Below are 11,977 nucleotides of genomic sequence, written 5' to 3' on the forward strand. Positions count from 1 at the left end.
TCGATTTTATACTGTAGTTAAATAAATACAGTAAGAAATGAATAAACTGGCCGTGAACGCGGCGTTTAATATGTTATAATGTTCAGCTCCTTCAGCCAAATTATAGCTCCTTAACGAGCAGCTTGTTGCTACGTCAGAGTAACGAGCTCCACCCACTTGCTGCTCAGCCAGCAGTTCATTCTCCTTCTCCTCAGCAGCTGTGACAGAAGAACAGCTGAACAACCTGGAATCAGCCAGAAATGAACCCAACACCATTTGCCAGACGTGTCTGATCTTCAGAGTCGGACCAAATCAGACTGAGCCATAAAACTGAGCCAATATCAGGTTCAGCTCAGTTTGGTCAGTTTGTCCAGATCAGTATTAATGCTGTTTTGTTCCAGCCGGTCTGTAAAGCTTCTCACAGCCCGTTTAGTTTGGCGGATGGTGTTGGGTTCATTTCTGGCTGATTCCAGGTTGTTCAGCTGTTCTTCTGTCACAGCTGCCGACTGAAAAGCTGCTCAGTGGTGACGACAGTTTGGGAATTTAGTGTCGTCTCGTCTTCAGAGTCGGACGAAATCGGCTGTCAGTCAAATGTGGTCTTAACAGTGTCCGTTTTCTGTTTGTGGCAATGTAAGAAGTAAAAACGTTCAAATGGCTTGAGCGCCTCCTACAGCTGTCAAACTCGTTGCTTAGCAACGGTGTCTCAGTGGAGTGTTTATGAAAAAAAAATTTGCTGTTATTTCACCATAGGTTACAACGCTTCTCAACCAATCGGCTTGCGTGGCCAGAACTAACTGATGTATATTCAATAACTACAGAGACTTCAATGCAAACTAGCTGATCTAACTTTGGGCCATTTAAGGGGTTTAACTGATTTACACTGCTGAGGAAGTCAAGATTGTGCAGAGCTAATGAAAGCTAAAAGTGTGAAAAAGGATTGTTGCAGGTACTTGATACAAGAACCACTTTTGGTTCCGTAAAGGACCTTGTTATTAGATTTTTTAACCTCTGCAATCTTAAAAAAAGATGGTTCTTCAAGGGTTCTATAGTACAGAAAATGGTTCCCTATAGAACTATGAACACTCAAAGAACCTCTTGTTGAAGGTGGTTCCATATAGAACCTTTTTGAAAAGGGTTCTATATAACACCAAAAAGGGCTCTTCTATTGTTATGATGTCAAGATCTTTTTGGTGCCATGTGGAACCCTTTTCAAAGACGTATATGTTGTAAATGGAACCATGTATAACACATTCTGCATCTGTCTGAAGACCCATTTCACCACGCCAAGAACCCTTCAGTCATGGAAAGGGTACTTTGAATGTTCTTGGTTCTATACAGCACCATTTTCTTTACAAAAGAACCCTTATTTTTTTGGGTATGTACATAATGTAAATGTTCTAGAGGTGTGGGCTCAAGTCTCATGGCTCGACTTTAACTCAGACACCAATGTGTCAGACTATGACTTGAATTCAAGCCCCATGACTCGAGACCCAGAGTGGAAGAGACGTGTGAAGGAGTAGAAGCTGCAGATGGGACTTTTCACAGTCACTCATATTTCATGTAAAATGATTGATTTCCTGGTGTCAACTTACCAGAACTGTAGTGAACGTAGAGCTGGCTTAGACCACTAACAGTGACTTCATCAATAACTATGCCTCTGCTCTGTTTATTACATTTCAGAAGATAAATTAGATGAGAAAGAGAGTTTGAGTTTGCCTCCATGTGCTGAAAAGCCAAGTACAAATGAGCATCAATGAGTCTTTACTGATCACTAAAACTCCAGTTTTACTGGATTATTTAACCAGGCTAGCTCAACATTGTTCATAGTAGTTAAATGGAGCCTGAGTTCTAACCCTAACCCTAACCCTAACCCTAACCCTAACCCTATACCTCAACCTACAGCCTAATCCTAACCCTCACCCTGGCCCTAATCCTAACCTTAACCTTAACCTCAACCCAAAACCTAATCTTAACCCTCACTCTGGCCCTAATCCTAACCTTAACCTTAACCTCAACCCAGAACCTAATCCTAACCCTCACTCTGGCCCTAATCCTAACCTATACCTCAACCTAAAACCTAATCCTAACCCTCACCCTGGCCCTAATCCTAACCTTAACCTCAACCTCAAACCAGAACCTAATCCTAACCCTCACCCTGGCCCTAATCCTAACCTTAACCTTAACCTCAACCCAGAACCTAATCCTAACCCTCACCCTGGACCTAATCCTAACCTATACCTCAACCTAAAACCTAATCCTAACCCTCACCCTGGCCCTAATCCTAACCTTAACCTCAACCTCAAACCAGAACCTAATCCTAACCCTCACCCTGGCCCTAATCCTAACCTTAACCTTAACCTCAATCTAAAACCTAATCCTAACCCTCACCCTGGCCCTAATCCTAACCTTAACCTCAACCTCAACCCAGAACCTAATCCTAACCCTCACCCTGGCCCTAATCCTAACCTATACCTCAACCTAAAACCTAATCCTAACCTTCATCCTGGCCCTAATCCTAACCTATAACTCAACCTAAAACCTAATCCTAACCCTTGTATGTTTTTGACATGTTACTGAGAGTCTGTTGAGTCTTTGTTTGGTCTAAAAGGACTCCTCAAAATGAAGTGTCGCCAAATTCACCTTCGCTTTGCTCTCCTTTCTGTAAACTTTGGTCAGCAGGGTCATTTTTGGTGTCCATTGTCTGTTGTCTAAACATAATTCACACTAGCTTTTTTTGTTTGTTTGTTTATATTCAGCTTATTAGTGTCGTCGCGCCACTTGAAAACATTTGAATGAATACTGACTTGTTTATGACTCAGGTCTCGAGGCTTGCCTGTACTGATCCGCCACTTGACTTGGGACTTGAGTGTTAGTATTTGAGACTTACCTGCTACGTGCAGTTCAGCGGTTTGTTCCCATCTCTCAAATGTTCTGTATCAGTTAAAGGCTTTTCCTACACCAGGACAGTCCAAGCTAAGAACCGGTTAGAAAATGTTATTCTTAAAGAGTGTATATGTAAAAGAACAAGATTTTTTGGGTGATGCCATAGAACAGTGGTAACTAACCCTGCTCCTGGAGATCTGGTCAGACCAACCCTGACCAACCCCACCCGATTCATCTAATTAGCGCCTTCAGAAATCCTTATTTAGCTGAAAGAGGTGGGATGGAGTGAAACCTGCAGGAGAGTCGATCTCCTGGAGGAGGACTGGTGACCACTACTACAAAAGAACCACTTTTGGTTTGTGAATGGATGATTAGTTGAAGAGCCATTCGTGTAAAGGAGATCTGTGAGTGTGAAGAACAGTTTTAATGTTTACAGAACCTTCACGTAATGGAATAACTCTATAGATTTTGTTCTATAGATTACATCACTGTGCCATCCAGATGTATCAGTATTGAGATAGGATGGGACTGTTTCAGCTCACTCCCACTTTTCATAAAGACTCAGTTAGAGACTGTCTCAGTCAGAGGCTGCCTCAGTCAGAGACTGCCTCAGTCAGAAACTGCCTCAGTCAGAGACTGCCTCAGTCAGAAACTGCCTCAGTCAGAGACTGTCTCAATCAGAGACCGCCTCAGTCAGAGACTGTCTCAGTCAGAGGCTGCCTCAGTCAGAGACTGCCTCAGTCAGAAACTGCCTCAGTCAGAGACTGTCTCAATCAGAGACCGCCTCAGTCAGAGATCGCCTCAGTCACAGACTGTCTCATTCAGAGGCTGCCTCAGTCAGAGACTGCCTCAGTCAGAAACTGCCTCAGTCAGAGACTGTCTCAATCAGAGACCGCCTCAGTCAGAGATCGCCTCAGTCAGAGACTGTCTCAGTCAGAGGCTGCCTCAGTCAGAGACTGCCTCAGTCAGAAACTGCCTCAGTCAGAGACTGTCTCAATCAGAGACCGCCTCAGTCAGAGACCGCCTCAGTCAGAGACCGTCTCAGTCAGAAACTGCCTCAGTCAGAAACTGCCTCAGTCAGAGACTGTCTCAATCAGAGACCGCCTCAGTCAGAGACTGTCTCAGTCAGAGGCTGCCTCAGTCAGAGACTGTCTCAATCAGAGACCGCCTCAGTCAGAGACTGCCTCAGTCAGAGACGGTCTCAGTCAGAGGCTGCCTCAGTCAGAGACTGTCTCAGTCAGAGGCTGCCTCAGTCAGAGACTGCCTCAGTCAGAAACTGCCTCAGTCAGAGACTGCCTCAGTCAGAGACCGCCTCAGTCAGAGGCCGCCTCTACCCGTGCCATTTCTAAAGCTTTACCATCCAGTCTTCAAACAGAGCTCCTCTTAGCTTCTATTTGGCATTTAGTTTATTAAATTGTAAACACTGTCTGACCAGAGAAGGACAGGTCTCCACTTATGAGTCTTGGTTCCTCTCATGGTTTCTTCCTCCAGACTGAGGGAGTTTTTCCTTGCCACTGTCGCCTCTGGCTTCCTCACTGGGGGATCTATGTTGTAACTGTGTGTTTCCAAACTTCTGTAAAGCTGCTTTGTGACCACATCGTTGTAAAAAGCACTATACAAATAAACTTGAACTGAATTGAATTGTTCTAGAATTACAAGCCCAAGTCCACGAATGTTTATATAATCTATATTTTAATGAGAACTGCAACTGTGGAATATTCACATGGTTCACCAGCTGATTTCCGAAATGGCCAGCACCCACCAGTAGGCCCAATGTTTTAATATACACTTCTCTATCCTAAGAAGTGTCCAACCAGATTGCATTGAAGTCTCTGTAATTACTAAATAATAAGCCTTAGTATGTAATAAGCCTGATGTTAATCTTTGTGTAGGGTTGATGTGTGTGTTACTCAGTGGTCATTGCTGGTTTATTAAATCAATACAGCCACAACAATTTATGTAAAAATACCAGATGTTTAAAATATCAAGTGGCCAGCGTAGGGTTCTAATGTAGCAGCCGTAGCCAGTCAGCAGCCTGTCCGTGTTGTCCACCCTCACACACACACACACACACACACACACACACACACACACACACACACACACAATGTAAGAGGAGAACAGAGTGAAGGACACAGCACCTCCACACTTTTACTCCCCGTGGGTTCAGCCCAACACCACATGTGTAATATAAATGTGTGGGGGGTGAACAGAGTGAAGACACTGAAGATGGGTTATTTTATATGTTCTTCACAGAAAATGAGCAAAGAATCTGATTTTGAAATAATAATAAATCATCATTTTTTCTTTTGGTAAACATTGGAAATGATTCCCGCAGACCTGAACACCACACGAGGGTTAAGGAGTTAATCAGTATGAACCATGGACCGTGTCAAGGTAATACAACTTGAATGCATAAAGCTCAAGTATTATTTTTCCTCATCCTAATGCATACATACCACTATCTGCAGAGCAACCCACAATGAAACATTTCTAAAATACATTTCCTACGAAATCCTTCCAAAATAAGCTATTGTGCAGACCGTTTTCATGATGTTCACACTATATGGAGTTGCACTCTGTGACCTGAGTCTTACCAAAAGCAAGCAAAGGCAAATTCATTGCCAAACATCCCGACGAGGGCTGCTTTATTTGGCCATGAAGCAAACTGTGCTCAAACAAACCTCTGAAATCAGGGGCTTGGCCTCACTAAATTCTAGCCGCTTTAGTTCAAGAGAAAACGTGTTTCTGTCCTTTTATCCCTTCCAATAAGAGACTAATTTTTAGACTTATATTCCAGTGAGCTACTAATGTGATGGCAAAAACATACCATAAACGTTGGCATCCATCATTAGGTGTATTAGCTTATTTCCTAAATCTCAAATTGCTTTCAGGCTTTAGGGCTGCAGGGCGCTTTTCCGAGGATGGAGAATTTCAGTATTCATTAAGAAGGTGCCGACAGCCTGTAAGAGCTGTAATACGAGGCCGTCCTGGCTTCCAAAGCCTGAAATTCCATCTCAGGAGCCAAGCAATCACCATTCAAACGGGTGGTGGTCCTGAAGGCACTCAGTGATAGCTTTGTTGTGTTTGAAAGTTCATTGGTTGGATGGTAAATGTTAGACAAGATTATTTTTACCCCTTAAACTTCACAGCTGTTAAAGCTTATTCAATAACTACATGGAAAACAATGCAAAATCTCAGTCATTAGTATGTTATAGGAGTGAGGAATGGAAATCTAGACCCACTGGCAGGTCTGTGAAGATCTGGTGACTAAAACTGATATTGGAGTATCAGGAAGAGTAAACGAACGCACACCAGGTTAAAAGCAGGGAAGGAAAAAGTAACAACAAAAAAGGGAAAAATTCTTATATGCACACTTAAAGATGGTTTGTTGAGGGTCCTTTTGTAATCAGTGGTAAACAATGGTTTTGTTCAGTTCTATGAAGAACCATTTCATGCTTGACTGGTTCTCTGCATGGTGATATTGGTCTTCAGAATGATAGCGAATGTGCTGTATGCGGTTCTGTACAGAACCTTTCTGAAAATTGTTCGATAGCACCAAAAATAGTTCTGCTTGTTATGTGTATGATGTCAAGCTTTTATATAATAGAAGAACCCTTATTGATGATATATAGAACCACATACAATGCATTCTCCGTCAATCTGAAGAACCATTTCACCCTGCAAAGAACCACTGAACCCCTTAAAATCCCAGGCTTATCATTCAGTAACTACAGGGACTTCAATGCAAACCTGTTGAGCTATTCTTAGACTACAGGAAGGTGTAATAAAACTTTGGGCCCACTGGTGGACCCTGGTCATTGAGGTGTTAAGCATGAAATGATTCTGTATGGAACTCATGGTTCTAGATTGAACCAATGCCTTTACTAAGAACCCTTGAACTCTTTTTCAAGCGTGTCGGCTTACTTTTAGACCTAATATATATCTTATTTTTAACATTGTCTCACTAGATTTTTAATTTGAAAACAGGCATGATTCAGATTGCCAAGGAAAATGAGTAGATCTCGTGTCGGATGAGTTTGCTGCCTCTTCAGAGAAGCTAATGAGGTAACACTGACTGGTGCGACAAAAAGGTTCACGCTGTCAAAGTTGATCGCAGGAACAACTTCTAGCATTGAGCTAACATTGAAAGGTTAAAAGCTGCTGCTGAAAAAAATTTGACAGGCCTTTATACCTAAATACCTTTGTACCTAATAAACTGGCAGCCCAGTGCTTTATCACTTATTCTGCTAACATTACAAAGTTAAGGGTCTTAACGTGTCACAGACACGACTGAGAAGTAGAAGTGTGGCTATCCTGCTGGGAAAAAAACAGCATAGACCAGCATGAGTGGTCACCAACATAACCAGAGTGGGTGACCAGCTATACCAGCACCAGAACAGCTTAGAATGCATGCTGTTTTTCTCAGATGGGTAGGCTGACCATGACAGCATAAGTTAGAATAGATATGTTCTCAGTGTCAACACAATCAGCCAGCATGTTATCCTATCATTCCCTGAGCAAAAAGTAATTTCCCTCATGTAAAAGACGAATCAGATCTACTATTAAACTGTTAGCTCTAGTGTTAGCTCAGGTACTGATTTCACCCACAGTGGCTAAAGGATTTCACCTTTGAATGACAGAGGCAGTCAAAAATCATGCTTATAAACGTACTCCTCTGTTTCCATCCTTTGTGATACTGAATATGCTGTACAGCCCTGTTGAACAGATGACTGACATAGTAATAGGCTGCAGTTCTTAGACTAAAACAATGAAAATGAAATGAAATGAACCTTTATTGTCATTACACATTGTACTTGTACATTTGCGCAATGAAATTGGTTTACAGCCCCCCCCTCCCCCTCCCCTCTTGGTGCAATAGAAATAGAAAGTTAAAATATAAAATAGAAAAGTTTTAAAGTATAAACAAATACAAGTTACCACTCTGAATGTAAGCAGTACCCAAAGAAGCAAATCGAGTGGTCTTTTTGGCTCCATTTTAGCTTCTGTCCACTTTAGGAAAAGTTTAGCCCCTCAGTTTAGCCCCCCCACTTGTCAAATTTTCCTGCAAGTTTAGTCCAACTATTTCTTCAGCTGCTTTCGTTAGAACGAGCAACAAAAATAGAGGTTAAAGTAGGCACATTTACTGAATTGAGAGGCCCCAGCTTAAGTTTCTTGTCAGGTGTTTGACAGATAAATGCCTACAGATCATCAGAATCCATTTCTGCTGAAGATGTTGGTTGACATCATGTGTGCTAGACAGCTGAGGCAAATGTCATTCACCTTGTACTATTAGAGCAGAAGAAAACTTAGAGAGAATTTTTGGTTGGAACTATTATTTTCATTCTAATTTCTGATTTATCGGTGAGTTTTAGAGGTGGGCCTTTATTATGGGTTGTAAATGTCATAATTTGGTCAAAAACATGGAAAAACGAACTCATCACCATGATAATACTACATGGTCCTCATCAGTTTCAAATGTGCACCACTTTAAGAGTAGCGCTAACATAGTGCTCGGAATGCCATAGGGCGTTACTAGCACCATGTTAAAAGTGGCGCACATGTGAAACTGATGAAGACCTTCCATACAATAATATATATTTTACCATGGATCTGTTTTACATGGACTCTTTCAGAGTCCTGACGTTGAGCTTCTGCCACTGTTTTCCTTTCCTAACAACTAACTGAAACCTGGTTAGACTACAACTCATATTCACAGTCAGTGACATATCTAGGTTCTTCCATAATCATGTCACCTTCATTTCAAACCAAGCCATGTTTAGTTGATTGATTCTCTAATCATACTGGTAGTTCGTCTGACACGTTAGGCCTCCTGTCCTATTCCTGAAGTTCTAGCCAATGGGAGAGCTCACTTGGCCATATCTATCTAGAAGCCACAGAGAAAGAAATTCTGATTGGGTGGTTTTCCATTGGGCACTTCAAGATGTTATCCCTTTTATTTCCAACCAAGACATTAAAATAATGGCTGTAAAGTTTAAATATAACAAGTGTGAATTAAAAATGAGTTAAAAATGACACTTTTTTCACTACACAGACATCAATAGGCTTTCTCTGAAGGCCTAGAATGCCCTAATGGTTCCCCTGTGAGAAATACGATCAATAACTACTGAAAACAATTTACAGTTTTTGGCTTGTGCATGAAGTGACATGTGTAGTAAGTAATTCTTAAAAAGTGGAGCACAGTGGAGGAAACCAGCACGCGTGAGAGACTGGAGTTAATATTAGTAGTATAATAACTCTGTAGGTAGTCTGACCAGAGGAGGATGGGTCCCCCCCTGGTGAGCCTTGGTTCCTCCCAAGGTTTCTTCCTCAGCTCTGAGGGAGGTTCTCCTTGCCACTGGCGCACCTGGCTTGCCCACCTGGGGTTTTTTTACATTCTTGTTAAAACTCTGTCTTTTCTGGAATTCTGTGAAGCTGCTTTGTAAAAAGCGCCACAAATAAATTTGATTAGATTTGATTTGATGTTCAATTTCCAGGAGCGCTGCTACTTTGCTAATAAGAGTCTTGGGCTGGACTCCTGATGTCTTTAAGTGACCCTTATTAGTCCCACAGTGGGGAAATTTCACCCCGCATTTGACCCATCCATGCAGTGAAACACCACATACACACTAGTGAAGACACACACTAGGGGGGATTGAGCACACTTGCCCAGAGCGGTGGGCAGCCCTATCCACTGTGCCCGAGGAGCAGTTGGGGGTTAGGGGCTAAGCTGAAGCGTACTTCAGTCACGTACTGTCAGCTCAGAGGATTGAACTGGCGACCTTCCGGTCCCAGGGCTGGTTCCCTAAGCTCCAGTCCATGACTGCCCCCTGTCTTGCTTGCCTACTGTTGTGAATTGCTGTAGAAAAGAAATCAAACTAAATCGTGTAATCTATAGAGTTGTAACCTGCCTCGCACATATTTCAACCTTTTTTTTTGCTTTCAAATAAAACTTAAATGTGTGAGTCGTTGGTATTGCTGGTTTTAATGACCAGTTATTGTTAAAGGCCCACATCTTCAAGATTTTCTTGCTCTTTTCACAATAAAAGAGCCAGAGTTGTTAAAGTTTGGAGATAGATTTACACTAAATGGACACTAAGCTGCAAACGCAGCCCACTTTAAATCTATTTTTTTGTGATGTCATGAAATCAACACCGTGTGTCCTCCTATTCAGCTCACAGCAGTTTAGCCCACCCATTCACATTCAAGCTCTAAAGAGCATTTCAGTCCAGACTGATTTTTGAAAGAAGCATAGCCAATCAGAAGAGAGAGGTCATTAACATGTATTAGGTTTTAATTCTAAGGTATATAGAGGTTGTAAATAGTCATGCAAAATGAATTATGGCTGTTTTCAAGGGAAATAAATAAATAATGCATGATAAATGTAGGATACGAGCCCTTTAATGACCCAGAAATCCAGTACGGGTCCCAGATTTCTATAATAAGTTATGAAGGTCATGGCCATCAGGTTTGAGAGAGAGAGAGAGGCTAAATACCAAATCAGAGCTGAGAAAGAAATGCTGTGGACGAAGTTCTGGTCCTCAGGCTGAGATGGAGAGAGTCTGGCAAGAGGAAGAGCGAGTGAGAGAGCGAGAGAGAGACAGAGAGAGAGAGCGAGAGAGAGAGAGAGAGAGAGAGAGAGAGAGAGGGAGAGCTCTGACAGAGCTTCTTTATAAGCATCCATCCAAATCTGTGTCAGCGCTCACACTCGAAATTCCACCAGGGTTTGTGGACAGGATGCCAGTGAGCTACGGCTGAGGGGAGAAGTCTCAGGATTCACTTTTTTTTTCTTTGCTCTCTCTCTCTCTCTCTCTCTCTCTCTCTCTCTCTCTCTCTCTCTCACACACACACACACACACACACACACACTCATGCACAGAGACCCACTTACGCACATACACACTTCTTTCTATGAACCTCTTCAAGATTTGGCTATTTTTAGGGTCAGATATGTTTGAGAAGCATTTTTGCATTTATATTTATATTCAGGTGTTGCTCCATGACCGTGTTTTTGGTCATTTACAGTACTTGATTGAGGACGCAGCAGAACGCCTGCGCTCGCTCTGCAGCCCTGTGAGGAGAAACAAGCTCTCAGTGAGGCTGTTCTGTGGCCAGAGCCTGACTTCGAACTCAGCGGGGAGATACTGAAAGAGGGACTATGCTTCACACAGAGCTGGGCTTTTATGCGCTCCCATCAGTGTGTGCAGTGTGCATGAATGCGTGTGCGCGCCCCTATGTTTTCCTTGGCTCCGCGTTAAGCATTCCACATATTCATTCACTTCACAATTTCTGTGCCAGCAATTTCAATTTCCATTGAATATTGATATATTTGAGACAATCCAGCTTATGATGGTCCTACTTTGCAGAATGAGTACATGCACGTGCTGTTTCTGATTCATTTACCCCTCGCTATTATGGCTGTTATGAATATAATCCTCCTTAAATGTAAGGAAACTTTGTATTAGGCTCCTGGTTTGGATGACCAGCTTGAATTATATGGTCTGGTCCAATACATTTGCATGGTGTTATTATTATGCTATCTGTGGTTCTCAGTGTTAAAACAAACAGAAGACCATTAGCCATGAAAAATGAGCCATAACTTGCAGCAGCGTGTTAATATTGCAACACACAAGCCAACCATATGAGGCAAAAATAACAAAAATGGGAAACTACAGAATGATCACCGTTACGCTACCACAAGCAATAACATTGTATATTAAAATGTCAAAATTTTGCAAAAATATGCCTACAATATATATATATATAAATAAATAAATAAAATCAAGTGCATATTACAACAATAGGGGTGTAAAACAGAGTCTGATACACAACATTTAATAAAAGCACATTATTTAGCATGATAGAGTCCACAGAAAGCTTACCTCTGTCTGCTGCTGTCCCAAATGGTCCCTCTCTTCAGCGTGGACATGCACAGGGCTGGTGGGCCTGGCCAATGTAACGGCTCGCTTAGGGCACCTTTGAGAAGGGGAGTGTGGGTATATGTGTGCGTTTGTGTGTCGTTGTGTTATAGTGTGTGTGTGTGGGTGGGGGGGTGATGTGCGAGGGTGTGTGCGCGCGCCGGGTGCTCTACCTGCCGTGTGCTCGTGAAGGTAGG

At 42.3% G+C, this 11,977-nt stretch overlaps 1 protein-coding gene across 1 annotated transcript in view; it reads right to left on the reverse strand.

Annotated features, from left to right (window-relative positions):
- Window positions 1–11,977, reverse strand: part of epyc (epiphycan) — a 52,235-nt gene extending 40,258 nt beyond the window's left edge. The window contains exon 1 of the mRNA XM_017711295.2: window positions 11,745–11,977. Within this exon, the coding sequence (XP_017566784.1) occupies window positions 11,745–11,791 (47 nt within the window). The 5' untranslated portion in view covers window positions 11,792–11,977. The remainder of the gene's footprint in view (window positions 1–11,744) is intronic.

This window comes from Pygocentrus nattereri, chromosome 1, assembly GCF_015220715.1.
Source record: "Pygocentrus nattereri isolate fPygNat1 chromosome 1, fPygNat1.pri, whole genome shotgun sequence".
In the NCBI taxonomy this organism is placed as follows: Eukaryota; Metazoa; Chordata; class Actinopteri; order Characiformes; family Serrasalmidae; genus Pygocentrus; species Pygocentrus nattereri.